Source organism: Cebus imitator, unplaced genomic scaffold, assembly GCF_001604975.1.
Source record: "Cebus imitator isolate Cc_AM_T3 unplaced genomic scaffold, Cebus_imitator-1.0 Scaffold681, whole genome shotgun sequence".
Classification (NCBI taxonomy): Eukaryota; Metazoa; Chordata; class Mammalia; order Primates; family Cebidae; genus Cebus; species Cebus imitator.
Genome location: NW_016107996.1, coordinates 287,016 through 308,094, shown reverse-complemented (window position 1 = coordinate 308,094; position 21,079 = coordinate 287,016). Strand labels below are relative to the sequence as shown.

At 41.8% G+C, this 21,079-nt stretch overlaps 4 protein-coding genes across 9 annotated transcripts in view; 1 reads left to right on the top strand and 3 right to left on the bottom strand.

Annotated features, from left to right (window-relative positions):
* Nucleotides 1-1,446, bottom strand: part of ZSCAN26 (zinc finger and SCAN domain containing 26) — a 14,501-nt gene extending 13,055 nt beyond the window's left edge. For 2 of the 6 annotated variants that reach the window (XM_017518473.2, XM_017518472.2), the window contains exon 1: nt 1,142-1,221. The gene's annotated coding sequence lies outside the window, so the exon portion shown is untranslated. Of the gene's footprint in view, nt 1-1,141 lie in introns of all 6 variants that reach the window. The other 4 variants (XM_037734880.1, XM_017518467.2, XM_017518468.2 and 1 more) reach the window with 4 other exon arrangements.
* NKAPL (NFKB activating protein like) lies at nt 760-5,682 on the bottom strand. Its single transcript, XM_017518445.2, has one exon. The coding sequence runs from the start codon at nt 4,981-4,983 to the stop codon at nt 3,757-3,759; it is 1,227 nt and encodes a 408-aa protein (XP_017373934.1). The 5' UTR covers nt 4,984-5,682; the 3' UTR covers nt 760-3,756.
* Nucleotides 5,683-5,925: 243 nt separating this feature from the next.
* Nucleotides 5,926-6,314, bottom strand: LOC119469500 (translation machinery-associated protein 7-like). The gene has a single exon (XM_037734881.1). The coding sequence runs from the start codon at nt 6,266-6,268 to the stop codon at nt 6,074-6,076; it is 195 nt and encodes a 64-aa protein (XP_037590809.1). The 5' UTR covers nt 6,269-6,314; the 3' UTR covers nt 5,926-6,073.
* A 6,934-nt stretch (nt 6,315-13,248) lies between these two features.
* On the top strand, nt 13,249-20,516 carry ZKSCAN4 (zinc finger with KRAB and SCAN domains 4). The gene is made up of 5 exons (XM_017518442.2): nt 13,249-13,960; nt 15,349-15,496; nt 17,051-17,133; nt 18,084-18,207; nt 19,187-20,516. Exons 1-5 carry the CDS (start codon nt 13,538-13,540, stop codon nt 20,047-20,049), a joined length of 1,641 nt encoding a protein of 546 aa, XP_017373931.1. The 5' UTR covers nt 13,249-13,537; the 3' UTR covers nt 20,050-20,516.
* Nucleotides 20,517-21,079: the final 563 nt, after the last annotated feature.

Here is a 21,079-nt window from a genome sequence, read left to right as displayed (position 1 = left end):
AAAAAAAAAAAAAAAAAAAAAAAAATGGTCTCTGAGAACATTAATGCTATTCCATAAAATGTATCAATTGTAAATTGGCAGTAGCCTCACTTTCTTTCTTAGGCTGTTTCTCAGCAATGAATAAAACTCAATGTAACTCTGGTGGCTAAGACAGTTATTTGATCTGTTCAACTTCCTGCGCGAGCAGAGTGAAATAATAAAGTGATTTTGATGGTTTCTTGAAACATACATAACATAAAATTTTTGTTGTGCCATTTTTCTTCTATTTCACAATCAATAACTACATACTCTGGGCAAAACTACTTCAAAGGAAAAGTTGCTGTAACCCTTTTTATTAGCTCCCCTGAGACAACAGTGGTCTGCAGTCAAATTCCAACTTTTGAAATCTCTTCTAAGGCAGATGTATTGGCCAAGTCCTTCTCTAATATATTAGGCAACATTAAATAGCAAGTGAAGCATAATTACAGCTATCATGAGTATTCCACTGCAAGCCTTAGAAATACTATTGATTGTATGGTGTGTATTTTATCTTTCTGGGCAAAAAGCTCACTAATCTTGCCTTGGCTTACTTAGAAGTCACAGTTTCTCAGCTGTACTGAGAAAGATATCTTTATCTTTCTCACTTTCCAAGTGAGAAAGATAAAGATATTTGTGTGGCCACTATTAGAAAATCTTTTTAGGCCTGAAAGGGCATTATAGTCAAGTGTCTCCAAGAAAAGCAAGTCAAAAGTAAATAACAATAGATATATTTGCAAGATATTTGATAAAGATCTAATTTATTTATTAAAGCATTTTTATGATCAGTAAGAAAAAGACCAACAACGCTATAAAAGAATAGACAAAGGTTATCGCAGGAGCAGTTCACATACACAAAAAAGAATTTCAAAAGACTCATAAATACATCTATGAAAAGATGCTCTACCTTATAAAAAATAAAATGTCATTTACACCTTAGATTGGGAAAGATCAAAAGGTTTGAAAAAACAATATTGGTGATGATGTTGGTGAGTGTGTAAACAGAGAGGGGGGTGTTGCAGTATCTATTAAAATTGAAAAGCACACAGAGCTTAAATGTGACATTCTTAGACTTTAACCATTTTATCAAAAAAGCTGCCCCCCAACACTGTCTGTAGCCCCTTACTTTCTTCACATCATACCGTAATTTGTAATTTTTGTCTGTCGGCTTTTGTGAGTCTGTCTCCCCCAGTAAGATGTAAAATTATATGATGGCAAGGAGCAAGTTTAACTTGTTTCTTGGTTTATTCCCAGTACCAGCCACAGTGCCTAATACATAGGAAGCGCCTGACATTTTCCTCTTGTTTCAATAATTCTATTTTGAAGTTAGCATTTCTAGATGATCCAAAAGATTCTTTTTGATCTAATATTCATCTATTTTTAGATGATATGCTACAGATACACTGTCACATACTCACAGAGGCTTTCACTATAATGCTGTGTGATAGCATAATATAGAAAAACCTCTTCATCATCCAACAAAATATGGTGCTTTCATATAATGGAATACTATAAAGTTATTAAAAAGAAAGTTTCATATGTATTGATATAAAACATCTCCAGGATGTATTAAAAGAGCAAAGTGTCAATCCATGTGTATAGTGTGGTATAGTTTGTTCTAAATGGAAATATGCACATGTAACAGCATGGCTATCACCAATATGCCACAACCCCCTTTGGGGAAAATCTTAAGCTGATGTGGTCCAGTGTCAGCCATGTCACATCTTGTGGAAGAGTAAATGTGCCCTTCCACATCACACTGCCCTGCCAGATTCTAGAACCCCATTTCCTCACCTGCAACTCTCCGGGAGCTAATCAATATTTTGAACTTTGAAAAGGGGGTTATGCAAATGAGATAATTTGGATAGTGTTAAACTAAAGTCTCAAGGGCCAGACACATATCACTGAATGACAAAAAGGCCTTTTAATAGACCTTTAATGGAGATCACTGTGAAGTTTTCTCAAAACTCAAGAGTTTTCTAAAAAGATTAGCCAGTCTCTCGATGCTAATTCTCCTGTCCCTGTGGTCCCTCCTGATCTGGTCTCCTCCTCGAGTTCTGCCAACTACCTTATTCTTCCTCTGGTTCTCTCTTGTTAGCCCAAACTGCATCATTTTGTAAGTCTTCCACCATTTCTCAGACCTTAATCAAGGTAAAACATTCCACAGGGGTTCGGGCTGTGAGAAACAGCCTGCCCTTTCTCATATTGTGCTGGCAAAAAGTGCAAGGAACATTACATTCTGTGGGAACAAGAGCCAAATTGTCTTATCAACATCTTCCCTGGCAGCAAGCCATACTGCCCAGACCCCTCCTGCTCAGGCCTACAAGTGCCCCAGCCTGTAAGCAATGGTAGGCACTGGCATCAGGTTGGTTCCCCAACTCTGTAGGTGTTATGCCGGACACAAATCGCGCATTTGCCATTGAACCTCCGTGTGTGTGTGTGTGTGTGTGTGTGTGTGTGTGGTGTGTGTTTCTGTAACCCTCGCTTTCCCTTCAAAATCTAACATCTCACTCTTTTTTTGGGAGTGGGGGTGGGGATTTGGTCTTGCTATGTTACTCAGGCTGCCCTCGAACTCCTAGCCTCAAGCAATTCTCTCACCTCAGTCTCCCAAAGGGCTGGGATTACAGGCAAGCCATCAGGCCCTGGCATTCTTCTTTATACCTTATCATTTTTTCTTTCTCTTGCCAGGCTAGATGGCCCAAATCTACTCAAGCACTCTGATATTCATCTTTCATATCTTTTTATGAATAAAGCTTATATCCTCTTAAATCAGGATTTGGCTTCTAGTAGTCAAAGCCAAGCTTTTCTACAAGAAAATTTTCACTTCTAACACATGTACTTTCACTATATGCTTTTAAAAAAATGATTCAAAACTGTAGTAGGCATTTATTGGTTGTCTACTTCCCTTGCCCAACCTGGTTTTCATTCAAGAATCCACTCCTGTACAACTGATCTACAACTCCACAGATAAGCCATTCTATTTCCTAAGCAACAACACTTGTTTTGAGTGGGCAAGTGGCCCAAGCTTATCCCATTATGGTGAATCTCTGGATTCCTGTTTGGATTGGCAACTCAGAAATGTTCTCTCTTCAGAGGTGGACCAGAAAAAAAGGTAACCAAACTCAGGAGGTTTGACAGCCTTTTTGTTATATAAGGGAAACCAGGCCAAGGTAAACGACCCTTGGAAAAGGAAAGTGGAGAAGAAAGCTGAAATTCAATTAAAGCCATGCAGGAAATCCATCCTTCTTCCAGACTTTTCAAGAGCCAATAAATATTTTCTATTTTCTAACCCAGCCTGTTAACTGAAAGTAGAGGTATACACTTATGGAATCCTTTTGTTCTTTCTGGGCTTCTTTTGGTCCCCCAGGGGCAAATGAATGGCAAAACAGAGTAACAGGAGAAAAAAACTTTAATAGCTCTTAACCCTTATCCTGCAACATATATCCTTGTGTATGTGCAGAATGTACATTCTATGTACAGGACACTAAAAAAGATACTTTTTGGAAGAAAGGTGTCAGGGGCTGCGGTGAAAGATTCACTTTTTACTAACTCCCCTCTGTAATGACTATTTTTAAAACTGTTACTTTCTAAAGTCAAAAAAAATAAGCTGCTAAAGACATCACAAAAGCAGCTTTTTCCTGAGACACTACGTTAAGTACAGTAGCACTGCAAAGCCTTTTAACACTTCTGGTCATATAAAACTTTTATTGTTAAAAGTCTTGCTGTGCAACTAACAAGTCCTTACTTGTCATCTTTCCCTTTTGTCTTTTTGTACACCATCTCTCGAAAACTGGCTAAAATCTTATTTTCTCTCTTTTGTCTCTCTTCTTGGTTAAAAGATGCAAGAGCTCTTTTCTCATCAGCACTATAGATTTGGTTCTCCTTACGTAGTCGTACAGCCTCCATTCTGCGATGCCTGCTACCACTCATGACATAACCTGAGCATTCAAAAGAAGCGATCTCTTCACTTGTCAACCCAATTTCACCTCTTCGTGGGATTCGCTTTCCAGCTTTTACATATTCAGCCATAGCTGCACCTTCACCAGGGAGCAAAGCATGGCCATAGTTCAAAGGTTTCTCATCTTGAGAGGTATGTATTATAGGTGCTTCTGGACCTATTAAATCCATAGTATCTGCAATATTTGGCTGCTCCATCCACGTATCTTCAGACAACTCCTCTTCTGAATCTTTACAGCTTGAGTCACTGGATTCTTTTTTAGTCTTCTTATTCTTCTTTTTCTTGGGTTCTTTTGTTTTACGTTTCTTTTTCTTCTCTTTCTTCTTGGCTTTTTTAACTCTCTTTTTATTATCATCAGAGTTAGAATTTTTTTCTGGGTTTGAGTTACTGTCACTATCATCAGAAGACTTCCTATGTTTTCTTTTAGACAACTTATTCTTTCTTTTTTTCTTGTTTCTTGAACGACTGGTCTTCTTTTTCCCATTTTCTTCCGAGCTGGAGTCTGAGCTGCTGCTCTTCCTATGCTTTACCTCTTCATCCTCAACTGGGCTATGTTCATCAGAATCTGGTTCAGGAAACTCTGGGGACAGGCCCCACACCTCAGGTGCTCCCAACTCCCCAATCCTCTCTCTCTCCTTCAGCCTCCTCTGCCCATAGCTCTCTTCCTTCTCCTTCGCGTAGTCTTCCACCCACTGCCGTTCTTCCGCATACTGGTGGCGACGGTGGCGATATCCGCTATACGAGGTCAACGAGGAGGAAGGTAAAGCGTAGGTGCGGAGCCCTGGGGGCCGCTCCTGCGACCCAGAGGTACAAATGGGGTAAAGAACGTCCACGCCCGACTCACTACAAGGAGGCCTGAGGCCCTCACGGCCGCGGGAGTGAGAGCGCGAACGGCCATCCCTAGAGGAACGTCTGCTCCGCGCGGATGCTGGGCTCCCCGAGGAGCTGCGTCGCCGTCTACGAGAGCTCAGGACGTCCTCGGAATAGCGGGCCCGGGAGACTGGGGGCATGAGCCGCGACTTAAACGGTTAACGCCGGGCAGTTACTAGAGACACAGGGGCAGGGCGGCGATTCACCGCCGCGCAGGAGCACGAAACACGGCCTCCCACGCAGGCGCACTAGAAACGGCCGCCCACGCACGGCTTCCGCTTCCTGTCGGTCAGCAGAGGAAAAACGAATCCGCGCGTGTGCTGTGAGGCGCCGGCCTTGGCCGAGGCTGCGTGAAAGCTTCTTGAGGGAAGTGGCTAGGATTAGGGCGCGCTTGTTGTTAGGACTTATGTTCCCCCACCTGAGCCGTCTGGGAACGTAAAAGGACGAATTTGCGTCTATTATTCTCTCTACCGTTGAAACACCCACTTCTTCGATTTCGCCTTTTACCATTTTGCTTCTCACCCTTTGTTCAAACGCTTCATTTCCGGCTCCTTAACTTTACCCCTCTGTGGAAGATCCCTACTACCGACGCTCCTCCTTTTTACCTTCCTAAAAAAGGACCTTGTCCATCCTCTTCGTGGAGGAAATATATTTAATCACTTCCCAGTCTCCCTTGCTACCACGGGAAGCAAGCACCGAAACTTCTTTTGAATCGATTTCTCAGTCTCTGAGCTAGGTGAAGGACAGAGTTGTACTTTTTTTTTAAGAAAGGGTCTTTGTCGCCCAGGTTCGGGTGCAGTGGAAGGATCACAGCTCAGGGCAGACTTGACTTCCCGGGTTCAGGTGATACAACTCAGCCTCCCGAGGAGCTGGGACTGCAGGTGCCCACCACCACGGCAGACTGATTTTTAAATAATTTATTTGTAGAGACGGGTGTCACTTTGTTTCTGAGGCTGGTCTCAAACTCCTGGGTTCAAATGATCCTCCCGCCTCAGCCTTCTCCAGTGCTGGAATTAACGGGCGTGAGCCACTATGCCAGGCCAAGAGTCATGATTTTAATTATTATTATTATTATTATTTTAATACAAAAGTTTATTCTTAAATGTACAACAGCTCCAAGACAACACTTAATTCCAGCTATAGGTGGCAAAAGATGCTATGGCAGGGAATACAGATGTTTAAATACGGATGAAATAAAGGGTCACCATCTCCTCAGGGACAAGGAACAGCTTACTTTTTGCCAGATTTCTTAATTCCACCTGTGGCCAGCGGCCCCTTCCCCGCGGCCTTTGCTTTTAGCTCTTCGAGTTTCTTCTGCTCTTCTTTTTGTTTCTGTTTGAAAGCCTTATCTTCCTCGTCCATCTCCTTGGCCTTCTTCTTGGGCTGTTTCAGGGGCTTCTTCTTGCCACCTTCCCGGCCGGACATGGCGCCTGCCGCCCCTTTCCCAGACCCTGCCACCGGACTTTAATTATTAAATTCACAGACTTTTCCACCCTAGAAACACAAAAGCATCCCACTCCATCATGTAGACAGCTATCTTTCTATCTAGGGAGATTTCTTCAGAAACTCTGTAGTTTGGAAACCACTTTCTGTATACACATTATATCTCACTCTCAGAAATGACAAACATTTTATACAAGATCATTTATCCCTCATCTTAAAATGTAAATAAGGCACTAACATCATCTTGGTTCTCTCTAATTGAGTTGATCTGCTCAGGTTTGACAGCCAGGCCAAAACTTAAGAATGATACCTTCCTGATGCTAGAACTCTAAATAACAAAATGGGGAGAATTAAATAGAATAAGACCAAATTATATCATTTGCTCTAAGTAAAAATTTAAGTAATTTGATTGAAGGGGATAAGGATTGGTTCCATACATAAATTATGTGAATTTAGGAACTGTTAAACAGCAGGGAGTATTACATGTGAATGGTCACATGTATAGTGAAAATATATGGATAGAATAAGTACTATAGAGTTTCTGTAACTAAATAAAAAATGTTTTTGGAGTTATAGACTACTTGATAGGCCAATGAAATGGATATGTCTTACTTGGATAACTAAATTTAAGCCGTTAATATCTGATGTAAACTTGAATTAACAAGTTGATTGATGGAATACTTATTTCAGGTAGCACACAGGAAAGTGAAATTTAGAATATATTTTTGATCTTTAGAAAAGCTATGACCTAGACTAGGGGTCGGCAACCCTTTTCTGTAAAAGGCCAATAGTAAATATTTTAGGTTTTATGGGTCAAGAGGCAAAATTGAGGATATTACATACTTATTTTTAAGACAAAATGTACATTTAAAAAATGATAAAGCATAATCAACAATTTGTTCAATTATTCCAAGGAATAGATAACTGTTTCTTAAAATTTTTATTTTACTTTAAGTTCCAGGATACATGTGTAGAACGTGTAGGTTTGTTATGTAGGTATACAAGTGCCATGGTGGTTTGTTGCACCTATGAACACATCATTTAGGCTTTAAGCCCCACAAGCATTAGCTATTTGTCCTGATGCTCCCCCTTCCCTCCTCCACCCCCTACAGGCTCTGGTGTGTGTTGTTCTCCTCCCTGTATCCATGTGTTCTCATTGTTCAACTCCTACTTATGAGAGCATGTGGTGTTTGGTTTTCTGTTCCTGGGTTAGTTTGCTGAGGATAATGGCTTATAGCTTTGTCCATGTCCCTTCAAAGGACATGATCTCATTCTTTTTTTATGGCCGTATAGCATTCCATGGTGTATATTACATACTTATAACAAAAGAAAAAACACATTTTAATTGATGTAATATAATTATATTATTCAAACGATAATAATTGAGTATAATTTTGTAATTCATATCTTCTAATGGGAAAAATTAAATTCTTTTTTGGATGAAAAGCATTTTGTTTAATTAGGGTTCTGCCCTTGTAGGGCAAAAGTAGCCATAGACAATATGTAAGTGAATGAACAAGGCTGTGTTCTGACAAAACTTTATTTATAGACACTGAAGTGAATTTCATATGATTTTTACTTTACTAAATTTTATTATTCTTTTGATTTTCCCCCCAGCCATTAAAAAATATAAAAATAATTCCTCACTCAGACCATTAAAAAAACAGGCCACGGGTCAATTTTGGTCTATAGGCAGCAGTTTGCTAACCCCTGACTTAGCAGAAGAAGCAGTGGTGCAAAAAGTATGCTTATAGGGATAAAAATAAATGCCTACCATAACTTTTTATGAGAAGATGGGCTTTTATTTTCTAAATTTTACTTATAGATGAGCAAATATTCATTTGTATAGAACATAGAAATACATTTGAAGAACTTTATGAAAATGGGGAAAGTTTTTGAAATAACAATACATTTTAATCATTAAGGAAAGTACCAGATGTTGAACGCTCAGCTAAAATGGAATTGTTCTCACAGGTAACATTTTACTATCTTAAAAGTTCTCAAAATTGTTTTTCATAAATCTTTCCTCCCATTTTTATTTTATTTTAATATTTTTTGAGACAGGGTCTTACTCTGTTGCCCATGCTAGAATGCAGTCATACTATCATGGCTCACTGCACCCTTGACCTCCTGGGCTTAAGTGATCCTTCCATCGCAGCCTCCCAAGTAGCTAGGACCACAGTTGCGTATCACCATACCCAACTGATTTTTGATTTTTTTATAGAGCTAGACCCTGTCTCTAGACAGACGTTGCCCAGGCTGGTCTCAAACTCTTGGGCTCAACTGACCCTCCCACCTCAGTCTTTGAAAGTGCTGGCATCACAGGCATAAGCCACCATGCCCGGCCCCCAATTTTTTATTTTAAAAACTTTCAAACCTACATAAAAGTTCAAACACCCATATATCACTTACCTAGATTCGCTAGTGGTTAAGATTTGGTTTCTTACTCGAAAGAAGATTGCAGACATTATAATGCTTCACTTCTAACTATTTCAGTGATGAATGCATAAAAACGACATTTTCCTTTATACTTACAATATCGTCCTTACAGTCAAAACATATAGGATATGTTTAAAATTCTTCAGTTGTTCAAAAAATGGCATTGAGGTGGGATTGAATATTTTGTGTGTGTTTTTAAATCTAGAATCCATTCAATGTTCATGCATAGCATTTAGTATAACACTTTAGTCTCTTAAATCTAGAACAGTTTATCTGCCTAGTCTGAATGTTTGTGTCCGTTTATAATTCATATGTTGAAATCTAATCACCAATGTGATAGTGTTAGGATATGGGGCTTTTGGGAGGTAATTAGGTCATAAGAGCAGATCTCTCATGAATGGGATTAGTACCCTTATGAAAGAGGTCCCAGAGAGCTGCCTTGCCCCTTCCACCATGTAAGGACACAGCTAGAAGGTGCCGTCTATGAACCAGAAGGCAGACCTTCCGTAGACATCAAATCTGCCTGCACCTTGATCTTGGATTTCTCAGCTTTCACAACTGTGAGAAACAAATTTCTGTTGTTTATAAGCCACCTGGTTTACATTATTTTGATACAGTAGTCCAAAGGGACTAAGACAGTCCCCTCAATTTATTTTTTAATTTATTGACATAGTTTGAAGAGGCCAGGGTGATTGTTTTTAAAAATATCTCACAATTTAAATTTATCTGATTGTTTCTTCAAGATGAGATTCAAGGTGATCCTGTTTGGCTGATCACATAGGTGATATTGTATATATTTTATTGCATTACAGAAGGAGGCATTTAATATTAGTTTGTCCCAATCTATACTTATTATTAAGAAAATCCTGGCTGGGCGCAGTGGTCATGCCTGTAATCCTAGTACTTTGGGAGGTGGAGGCGGGCGGATCACTTGAGGTCAGGAGTTTGAGAATAGCCTGGCCAACATGGTGAAACCTCATCTCTACTAAAGGTACAACAATTACCTGGGCATGGTGGTGCATGCCTATAGTCCCAGCAACTTGGGAGGCTGAGGCAGAAGAATCGCTTGAATCTGGGAGGTGGAGATTGCTGTGAGCCGAGATCATGCCAGTGCACTCCAGCCTGGGTGACAGAGTGTGACTCGGTCTAAAAAAAAAAAAAAATTCCTAATAAGTAAATTTATAGAGTTCTGGAGACAAACTGGAATTCAATTCCTTTCTAAATTACTTCAGACTGCCTTTACACATATATTTAGTGACCTTTACACACAAAAACAACAATATAGGCAATACTTTGCTTTATGTCAATATGAGACATTCACTAATGAGAACCGTTTTGAAGCATCTAAAACAAAAAAACAAAAAGTGACATGAGATAGTGTTTATAGCATAAGGTTAGGTTAAAAAAAAACTACATCAGCCATAAAAATGGATGAATTTATGTCTTTTGCAGCAACATGGATGGAACTGGAGGCCATTATCCTAATGAAATAACTAAGAAACAGAAAGTCAAATACCACATGTTCTCACATATAAGTGGGAGCTAAACCACAGGTACACATGGACATACAGAGGTGAATAATACACATTGGAGATTCCAAAAGGTGGAAGGGTGGAAGGGCTTGAAGCTTGAAAAACTACCTACTGGGGCCGGGCACAGTGGCTCACACCTTTAATCCCAGCACTTTAAAAGACTGAGGCAGATTGCTTGAGCCCAGGGTTTCAAGACCAGTCTAGGCAACATGGAAAGACCCTATCACTACAAAAAATAAAAATAAAAAATTAGCCAGGTGTGGTGGCATGCACTGTGGTCTGAGCTACTTGAGATGCTGAGGTGGGAGGATTCGTTGAGCCCAGGGAGGTCAAGGCTGCAATGAGCCATGATCATGACACTGCATTCCAGCCTGGGGAACAGAGTGAGACCCTGCCTCAAAAAAAAATTACTTATTGGGTACAATGTTCACTATTAAGGTGACAGGTACACTGAAAGGCCAGACTTCACTATGCAATATATCCATGTAACAAAACTGTGCTTGTACCCATTAAATCTATAAAATATTTAAAAACTGCATCAATATTCTATCTGTTCAGGGATTAAAACTGGGCAAAAATTGTGTATTTTGGCAAAGACTAAGAAAGAACTTGGAGTAACACATCCCTCCTTTAAAAGATTTTTAAGTCATTGGCATTTCCAATGACTTAAATTTTTATTTTTATACCTTTTCTAAAAAGTCTTTGCTGGTGACCTGGTCATTACTGAAATGGTATCCCAATGAACATGAATCATTCAGGGAAACTTACTGAGAAAGTGTCAATACAAGGAGTAGCCAATCAGCTTAAAATTTGTATCTTCTTAGGGGCAATTCAAAGTGGTGATAGCAGCTCTATGACATCATGAATGTTCCATGTTTCTTCTCTTTCTGCTTCAATATTTTTCAATAACTTTCTGCTTCCAGCAAATGGCTTTCATCTTCATGCTTGCCTCCTCATGAAAAGATGGCCATTCTACCAAAGAATAGGAAGGGAGGGCCAAAGGTATGGGCTAGTTTGAGTCATTCTAGGAAGAAAGAAGGGCCAAAGTTATGGGCTGTTGAGTCATTCTTTTTTTCTTTTTTTGGTCATAAAATAATATAGTTTTCCTAAAAACTCCATTCAGTGGTTTTGCTTTCATCTCACTGTCTGGAATTGGGTCAAAAGGTTCCCTCTATCTTCAAGTGTTTGGAGAGAGAAATATTTTCAAGTGGTCACATTGTTATCCAGAAACAAGCAAACAAGAATCTCTTAACATGACAGAATAGGGGACCGGACATTTGGCAGTCAACCAGAGTGTCCTGTGGGATAGTGGGATTGACAGCTTTGAAGCATTGTGTGTGTAGTCACTTTTCAGAAGTTACCTCAGCTAATCTTCACAACTCTGAGATGCTGGATGGGAGCTTTATCATAATTCTGCAATCCACAAGAATATACTTTTCATCATCTTTCACCTATTCTACCTCCAAATCTCAATATTCTTGCTAGAAAAATCCACCTACTTCTAAAAGACAGGCAACTACAAGTCTCCCCCTGCTTCTAGGAGAAATAGGAAATGATGATTTTGTTCCATTTTGTCCTTAGTCCTTGTCTCCTCAGATTTCTTGAAAACTATATCTAATGTGATTTAGATAAAAACAGCCTGTTTTGGAGTGGAAAACCAGGATGGATTTTCCAGGATGTCTCTGGTTCCTGAATAGACAAACCACAGAAAATTGATTCTTTAAGTTCCTTTCCTGCCAGGGGTGGTCAAAGAAGCCAGACCTCTGAAATCCGCTGTCTAGCTGCACCTGCAGCTCGGAGTTTCCCAAGCACCAGGAGCCATCGGAATAGGATCCCAACTCCAGGAAAGGAAATGGGCCTCTGGTGGGCAAGAGGTGGGGATTCCTCAAGCGGACTGCCCACCAAACTCCAGCAGAGGTCCCACTGCCACAAAGTCCCTGTCCATGGTCCCTCCTGACATCCTGGCTCCCAGGAGCCCCAGGACTCAGCTTCTCCATTCTACTGCGTAAAAAGGGACTTACTGAAGTATCCAGCCAAATAACTTAGAGTCACTTATGGCTTAAAATCGAATCCCATCTGGTTCAAAGAATTCTCAGGGCTTTCTTCTATTATAGGATAGGCCTAGTTTATCACATGCCAAGCATTGTTCTAAGCACTTTACCCAAGAGTGCTCACAATATTATCTAATCCCTACAACATTCTATCTACTATTATTTTCCCTATTTACAGATTGGAAAAGTCAGGCAGAGAGGTTAAGTAATTTACCAAGATCACCCAGCCAGATAGTGAGTGGTAACCTGGCTCCATGTATATCTAGCCACTGTGCTTGACTGTGAATGGGGGCTGGGAAGAAGCAAGAAGGAAGAAACAGAAGAGAATGCGGTCCCTGAAGCCAGAGGCTAGAAAGTTTCTGGAGGTGGAGAGCAGCATAAGCCTGATTGCCAGAGAAGCAGCCATGGAATGTAGAGAGTGGTGAGTGGGGGAGTGGAACAGTGTGTTAAGGAATTAGTGGGATGTGAGGGCTAGAGTCAGGGTGGGGAGGGCTTTCTTTCAAGTAGCTTGGCCTTAAGGAGGAGGAAAAAAAGGGATGGGTGAGAGGGGAAGGAAAAGGGCAGCCACTGCTCGCTCCAGGCAAGTGCCTGGTGGTGTGTTCTGCTGCTCTGACGTTTCTGAGAGAGACTAAAGTTCCTCCCGCGAGAGTTCTCAGGGCTCTGGGAAACCCCTACTTTCCAGCTGAATTTTAGTGTCAATTTTATGCCAGCTGCTTAGGCAAGCTTTACATAGGAAAAAAATATGAGCCACAGCGGCATCCTTCTTGGATTTAAAGAATCAATCCTATCTGTTATGATCCAGGGTCTGCCATCCTTTTCCTTCTCTTTCCCTTAACTGCCTTCCCTTGTGTGGAGGTAAGGACAGGGTAGCTAAGGGGTTAATTCGGAGACAACCACCGAGAGGAGCTTCCTAGAGAGCCCAGGAAGTGGCCTTGGTTCCCACCGAGGCTTCCTGTGCCCCAGCCTCAACTTCCCTCGTGTCTGGAGAGTGATCACGTTCACCCCCAAAGACATCCTCTGGGGATACTTGCTGTGGGATTCACAGTGGGGTGCAGAGGAGACCCCGCAGACGCACGGACTATAAGAGAGCTCTGTGCGGCTGCGCCTCAGGGGTGTCCTGGCCCCTGGGCTCCACATGCGTTTTACTGGACGGTTGACCACCGTTCCAGAATCCTCTGAAGATATACAGTCGCCGCTAGAGTGAGACCTGGGTACTGCGGTGGGGCAGGATGGCCAGAGAACCGAGAAAAAACGCAGCCCTGGACGCCCAGTCTGCAGCGGACAAGACGGGGCTCCTGACCGTGAAGGTGGAGAAGGAGGACGCGTCCGCCTTGACGGTGGAGCTGAGCGCACCCGGCAGCCCTGCTGGGGGCCCCGAGCACTTGCGCCAGCGCTTCCGAGGCTTTCGCCTCCCGGCGGCTGCAGGCCCTCGCGAGGCGCTGAGCCGGCTCCGAGAGCTCTGCCGACAGTGGCTGCAGCCTGAGATGCACAGCAAGGAGCAGATCCTGGAGCTGCTGGTGCTGGAGCAGTTCCTGACCATCCTGCCGGGGAACGTGCAGAGCTGGGTGCGGGAGCAGCATCCAGAGAGCGGGGAGGAGGTGGTGCTGCTGCTGGAGTATTTGGAGAGGCGGCGGGATGAGCCGGCACCGCAGGTAGAAAGAACAGGTTTAGTATCTCAGCGCTGTGGTCCGTTTCCTCCTGACATCTCAAGATCGGAGTGAGGGGCATCCCCTTAAGATCCGGGAGTTCTCCATCTCTTTTTGTACCATGAACCTCCTTGGCAGTAAGGTGAAGTCCCTGGACTCCCTCTCTGAATTATAGTTTTAAATACATAAAGAAACTATAAAGGATTACGAAAGAGCACAACCATATTGACATACAGTTAGCAAAGAATTAAATTTGTATTAAAGTCATATATGTGGTTTGTTATTACTGCACTAAATAATATGACCTAGGGACAGGGATTCTAATTGGCATTTCAAAATGGTGATAAACATCGATTTGCCTGGTTGTAATGTGATGTGAAAACATGTGCAGGTTCTATTGGTGACAAAGACCTGGGTACTGCTTACGGTACCTTGACTTGTTGCTTCCATTCATAATTGCAGGAAATGCTAACTCTCTCATAAAGACCAGTAAAAATAAGATGAGTTTTTGTCCCGTCTAAGTTCACGGACAACTTGGGACAAAATCCATGGACCACTGGTTATGAACCTCTGGTATAAAGTGGGCCAGTTTCTACCTCCATCTTCCCTGTTTTATGATACTATTTCCTCTTTACATCATTCTGTGTCCCTGTGCACACACTCTCAGAGGACCTGTGTGGCCAGAGCCTTCTAACTGGAGAGCTGGATACCAAGGTTCTTGGCTTGGGTCTATTACACCCGAGCCCTGTAACAGTGGGAAATCATTGCGAGTCTCTTAGCTTCATTCCTCATAAAAGAGGTGGGAAATTCTGAGGTGGGAAAAAGTGAGACAGTAACTTGAAAACTGTAATTTAACTATAAATGTCTGGAAGGAAACCTGCTTTAAATGAGGACATAACTATGTGCCAGGCCCTGTGTTCGGTGATTTCACGTACAGTGAACTTATTTACGAGTTTCCAAAACCCCATAAAGTAGAAATTATTATCCTCATTTTTCAGATTAGAAAATATGTTAGTATTTTTTGAGAATTCAACACCAGTGTCCAAAGGGTTTTCGTAAGCACACAGATGTATGTAATGAGGTAGCCTAGAGTAATGGTAAGAACATGGAGTCTGGAGTCATTCTGTCTGAGCTTCCATCCTAGCATTGCCACTTATTAGCTGGGTGACATGGGCAAGCTGCTTAAACACTGTCCACGCAGGAGAGAAGATCAGAGCTACGTCTCCATTTTTGGCAACTTACCACAAAAATCCAGAGTAATAGCTCATAGGGCTGTTATCTATGTTAATTGTATTAATATCATAAGGCTTGTAGAAACAGTATGTATCAAATAGAAAGCACATGGAAAACATAATAGAAATGTTGGGTAGATAACTAAAACTAATGACTTATAGGTTCCAGTTGGTGACCAGGGGCAAGAACTGCACTGTTGCAATACGGCACTATTGACACAAACTCAAAGATCTCAGAGCAGCCAATGCCAGCCAATGAAGGCTCTGTTCAAGCGTGAATCTCTGGGATCCCAGCCCTTACAAGACAGAGGTGAGTATTCTCTTCTGGGTTGTATGAATTCTATAGACTTCATCCAATTTCATTTAAAGATCACCTAAAAGATCCATTTACAGTTACTTTCTATGCCCATCACTGACAGACTGTATTTTAAGACTGAGAAGAAAAGAGAAATTTCAAACAATGGTGAAAAACTTTCCTAACCAAACTAGGACATAGTAAATCTGATTTTATTAAAATCGGTATCTAGAAAGAGTCAGTTTTTTAAACAACATGGTGACCTCCATTCATTAACGATATATTTAGGGAGGCCTCGTATATGGTAGCCAGTGTTGAAGGCACTGGGGAGAGAGCCAACAATAAGACAGAATTCTTGCTTTGATGGAGTTTACATTCTAGCAGGGAGGACAGCAAATAAATTAACAATACAATTGTAGATATTGGTAAGTGCTATGAAGAATACAAGGCAGAATTTGTAAAGCCAGCCAGGACATTCCAGAGGTAGTAGGACTACTGCAAGGAGAAGAGGATAAATCTAAACCCTGTAAAATCTGTAACTAGAACAGAGTGAATATCACTTAATAGGAAGCAGCTGTGTGTTCCATGCTGTTCCTCATCTGCTGTGAACATCTGGGCAGATTCCTAAGATATACAACACTTGGACATGCCATCCAACATGCAATCTTTATTTCTCATTAGAGATCCTGGCCTAAAACAACTTGTTTCTGCCCCTTACAAATTGACTTATTGTAGGGAAACCTAAGGTTTCTTCTACTTCTCTTTTGAGAATGAGCAAGTTCTATTTAAGCAGTCTGCCATTTCCTCATGTATAGACCCAGCCTTTTCTGATTCCTCCTAGTTTTTCTTTTTCTTGTCTTTCTTTCTTTCTTTTTTTGTTTTTTTGAGATGGGATTCTCACTGTCACCCAGGCTGGAATGCAGTGGTGTGATTTTGGCTCACTGCAACCTGTCTGTCTCTCAAGGTCAAGCAATCCTCCCACCTCAGCCTCCTGAGTAGCTGTGACCACAGGCCCATGTCAGCACACCCAGCTAATTTTTTGTAATTTTGGTTTAGATGGGTTTCCCCAGGTTGCCCAGGATGGTCTTGAGCTCCAGAACTCAGGCAATCCACCTGTCTCAGCCCCACAAAGTGCTGGGATTACAGGCATGAGCCACTGTGCCTGGCCTCCTAGTTTTTCCAACCCGAAGTGGAAAGCATCCTGATATCTACTAATGACATTTTAACCAAAACAAAACAAAAACAAAAACAAAAAAATCCTCTTTACTCCCCATGTCCTAGCAAAATTCAAAACCGAAGGTCTTCAAATGGAAAGCTTTGTTACATTGTTTTCATTTCACTACTCCTACCAAGGATTCTACACATGGTTTTTGTATATCTGCAGAGCACACCAGATTTCTTTAGACCCTAGGACTGGAGCTGGTGGGAATCAAGTATTTTTGAAAGGAACACATTCTGTATAAACTTATTGGCAAGAACTTACTACCCCAGTTTTTTTAAGTTGGATTTTGCAAGGCAGGGAGGCTGAATACTAGGGTAGTTCTCACCCAGAGCTTCTTTCCTTCTTAGTTCTCCAGGTTCCTGGGCTTGCCCAGGGAGGGCACTGCAGAGAAGATGCAATGGTAGCTTCCAAGCTCACTCCAGGGTCCCAGGTGAGCTGGAGCTCCTCTCCCTCCCCCAGCACCCCACACTTTTTACTAATGTTGGGCTCTGCATTAGGTTCCTCCCTCTCCGGTCCTACCCCACCCCTATCCTAGGTCTACATGGGTTTGAGTTTTCTCATGTATCCCAAAGTTGCATATTATTCTCTTCCTTCATTGCTGCCCACCTAAGATTTTCCTGTTTCACAACAACCTTGGAGTGTTCTTTGTGCATTTCAGATCTTTCCTATTACATGCCTCTTCCTCAATGTGATTTTTCTTCTTCAACAAGAGCAGTTTAGCAAATGCAAACTGAAGGTTTTATTGGGATGGTCATTCTATTTTGCTTTTCAAAGTAAAATAAGCTGTGCTGTTGATGGGGGATATAGAGGCCCGGCCCTTGCCCTCAAAGAACTGTTACTTGAAAGGTGACATAAGGCACAGCCTCTTAAAGTTATTTATATCACAATATGAACAATCTTTTCTTAACCTAGATTTCAGTTTACTACTCAGCCTTTCATGTCCTGCTTGAAGATCTCCGTGTTTGAGGCTATTATTCTTTTTTTCCCCTAATTTTCTCACTTCAGTCCTAGATTTCATTGTATTTTTTAAACTGCTAATGTAAATGAACCCCTACCCTCACTTTGCCAAAGCATTCTGCAAATCTTTGCAAAAATTTGGACATAGTTCTCCTTCTACTACATTGACCCTTGTTTTCCAAACCTTTTCATCTTCTGGGCTGTTTAGATATTTATATGAAAGTACTTATCCTAAAATATGTGTAATATTTCTTTCGTTTGGCAGGTTTTCTGGATAAAGATCTTATTAGAGATAAAGTTAAATTGGTGTAGGTGTGCCACACTTGCTCTTTTTTAAAGAGCCTCTTTAAAGGGGATGTTCATTCTTTGCTTTGAGGGTAATTTTGGGCAAGAAGAGCTAGTTATGAGTACCTGTTGTTTTAGGAGTTGCTGAAAATGGAAGATGAGGCCCTGACCCTCTCTCCTGGGTGGACACAGCTGGATTCATCTCAGGTGAACCTCTACAGAGATGAAAAGCAGGAGAACCATAGCAGCCTGGTCTCTCTTGGTGAGAGTGATAGAGAGTAATTTCTCATAAGATTTCTTGGCATTCTTTGTGTTTTAGAACCTACTGGGCTGTTAGAAGCTGCTAAGTCCCATTATGTTTGGATTCAGAATCACTATTTCTGAAAACCTGTTACTGACTACTAGCTCCTTACCCCTCCTGACCTTGGGTTCTCTTCCGCCATGCCAGTGTTCTATTTAGGATAAGTGGGGTGAAGTTGACACAATTCCTAGTACAGGTCTGGCTCATAGGAGATGATCAGTAAATGTTGATGTCCTCTTGTTCCTATCCCTGACTGAAGAGGAAACCTGGGGACCTCTTCAGAAAATGGGCCAGGGTTTCAGAATAGGAGAGCCAGAAGCAACCTTAGACATCAACTACAGACCCTGACCTTAGGGGTGAGGGTGCAGAGGCGTAGATTACCTCACTTGTTTGAGACCCCATAGCTTATTGGTGGCACAGTGAGGCCTCTAACTCAGAACTCCCAGCGCCAATGCCAGTTCTGTTCAGGAACTTTGCCTCTGCCTGGGGCAAAGAGACGATGGCCAATGTCATTGATCTGTCACCAATTTCTAGTCTTCACTTTTGCCATTTCTTACAGATGCTTCAGAAATCCTTCCACTTGCCCTGTTACTATCGCCTTCTGCTCAGCCCTTTCAAAATCTAATCCTAGCTGCATGGCCCTGGCTTACTATTCTTAGTGCTTAGAACCACCACCTATGTCCCCCAACCAGTCCTGGGTTCTCACCACTTTCCCTCCACTCCCTATTTGTACCCTTCCAGTGGCACCATTCCCCTTCTCAGGTCTCCCTCCTCCCCAGCACTCTGTTTTTCCCTTTTGTTCCCATCCTTATTCTAGCACTTAAATCCTCGTCCCGGGCATTTATAGATCTCTGTCATTTTTGCCTCCCTGGCACTCATCACAGAGCTTTCCTCCCAAGGCAGGGTGTAACCCACAGTTGCCGGCCATTTGTTGTTTCAGGTGGTGAAATACAGACTAAGAGCAGGGACTTGCCTCCCGCTGAGGAGCTTCCAGAAAAGGAGCATGGGAAGATTTCGTGCTGCCTGAGTGAAGACATTGCCCAGATTCCTACATGTGCAGAAGCTGGTGAACAGGAGGGCAGGTTACAAAGAAAGCAGAAAAATGCCATAGGGAGTAGGCGACATTATTGCCATGAATGTGGAAAGAGTTTTGCTCAAAGTTCAGGCCTGACTAAACACAGGAGAATCCATACTGGTGAGAAGCCCTACGAATGTGAAGACTGTGGGAAGACCTTCATTGGGAGCTCTGCCCTTGTCATTCATCAGAGAGTCCATACTGGTGAGAAGCCATATGAGTGTGAAGAATGTGGTAAGGTCTTCAGTCACAGCTCAAACCTTATCAAACACCAGAGAACCCACACTGGGGAGAAGCCCTATGAGTGTGATGACTGTGGGAAGGCTTTCAGTCAGAGCTGCAGCCTCCTTGAACATCACAAAATTCATACTGGGGAGAAGCCATACCAGTGCAATATGTGCGGCAAAGCTTTTAGGCGGAATTCACATCTCCTGAGACATCAGAGGATTCATGGTGATAAAAATTCTCAGAATCCTGAGCATGGAATGCCCTGGGAAGGTCAGAGTAGGACAGAAAGCCACTGGGAAAATGTTGAGGCTCCAGTGTCTTATAAATGTAATGAATGTGAGAGAAGTTTCACACAGAATCGAAGTCTTATTGAACATCAAAAAATCCACACTGGTGAGAAACCCTATCAGTGTGACACATGTGGAAAAGGTTTCACTCGAACTTCATACCTTGTTCAACATCAGAGAAGCCATGTAGGGAAAAAAATTCTTTCACAGTGACCCATGGTATTCATGCCAACATTGGTGCTCATTTGTCTTTGAACCGAGGCTACCCTGGAGCCCTTAATGGTTACAGAAGTTATTTACCACTATACATCATCAGGTATTGGAAAATGTAGTCTGGCTGAGATGATGAGTTATCATCTACATTCTAGAAAGTGATTGGAAGAAGTCATTTGATAGGAGGCCATAGGAGAGTTGTCTGGAAGTTGTAGAACCTAAAATAGTTTGTTCTCACCCAGTGGATTTAAATGGCCTTCTGGACTGGCTAATTGCCCTCAGCCAGCACTTTTATGACATCTGGTTGGATGGCCCTGATCTGGGGGCTGCTGCTCTGACCATTTATTTTGCCTCCAATGAATCTTTCACAACTTGTTCAGATCCATGAGGTCTTTTACTTCCCATTGTGCCTTGTATATAGGTGCTAATAAACATTTATTAAATGTACCAGTAAAATGACCTTTGTAGCTGTGAAAATCTTGTGTTGTCTAGATTTCTGAAAAATTTCTAACTTATGCCCCTTGTGTTTATGTACTATTCTCTGAGGTTCTAGATTCTGGGTCAGTCTAGTGTATTTGTTGCCATGTACATACTGTTGTCAGAATTGGGGTGGGGGAATCCATATTTCTTTACCATGATAGTACAGATGGGAAGAATGCCTTAAACAGCTTCTTTATCATTAAGATGTGAGACTGCTTCTTTATCATTAAGACATGTGAGACTGTTCCACAGAACTCCACTCTTTAGTCAATGTTAATTTTGCTACTCTTTAGGGGGGAATCTTTCACATTCAGGTAAATAAAAATCAACTTATCAAGTTAGATCAAAATGATTATGAATCACATGTGTGAACACATTCTATAACACTTACCATCTTGTTTCTTACCTTTTAGCTATCTTGGGCCTAACTAAGTGCTAAGATGTCATCTGTGTCCCTCTTCCCCAGTTTATACCTGACTGTGCATCAAGACTTATGCCAGCTAAGCTTAAACTTTCTCCAGGTCAGAAGATTCATACCAAATATTTATAA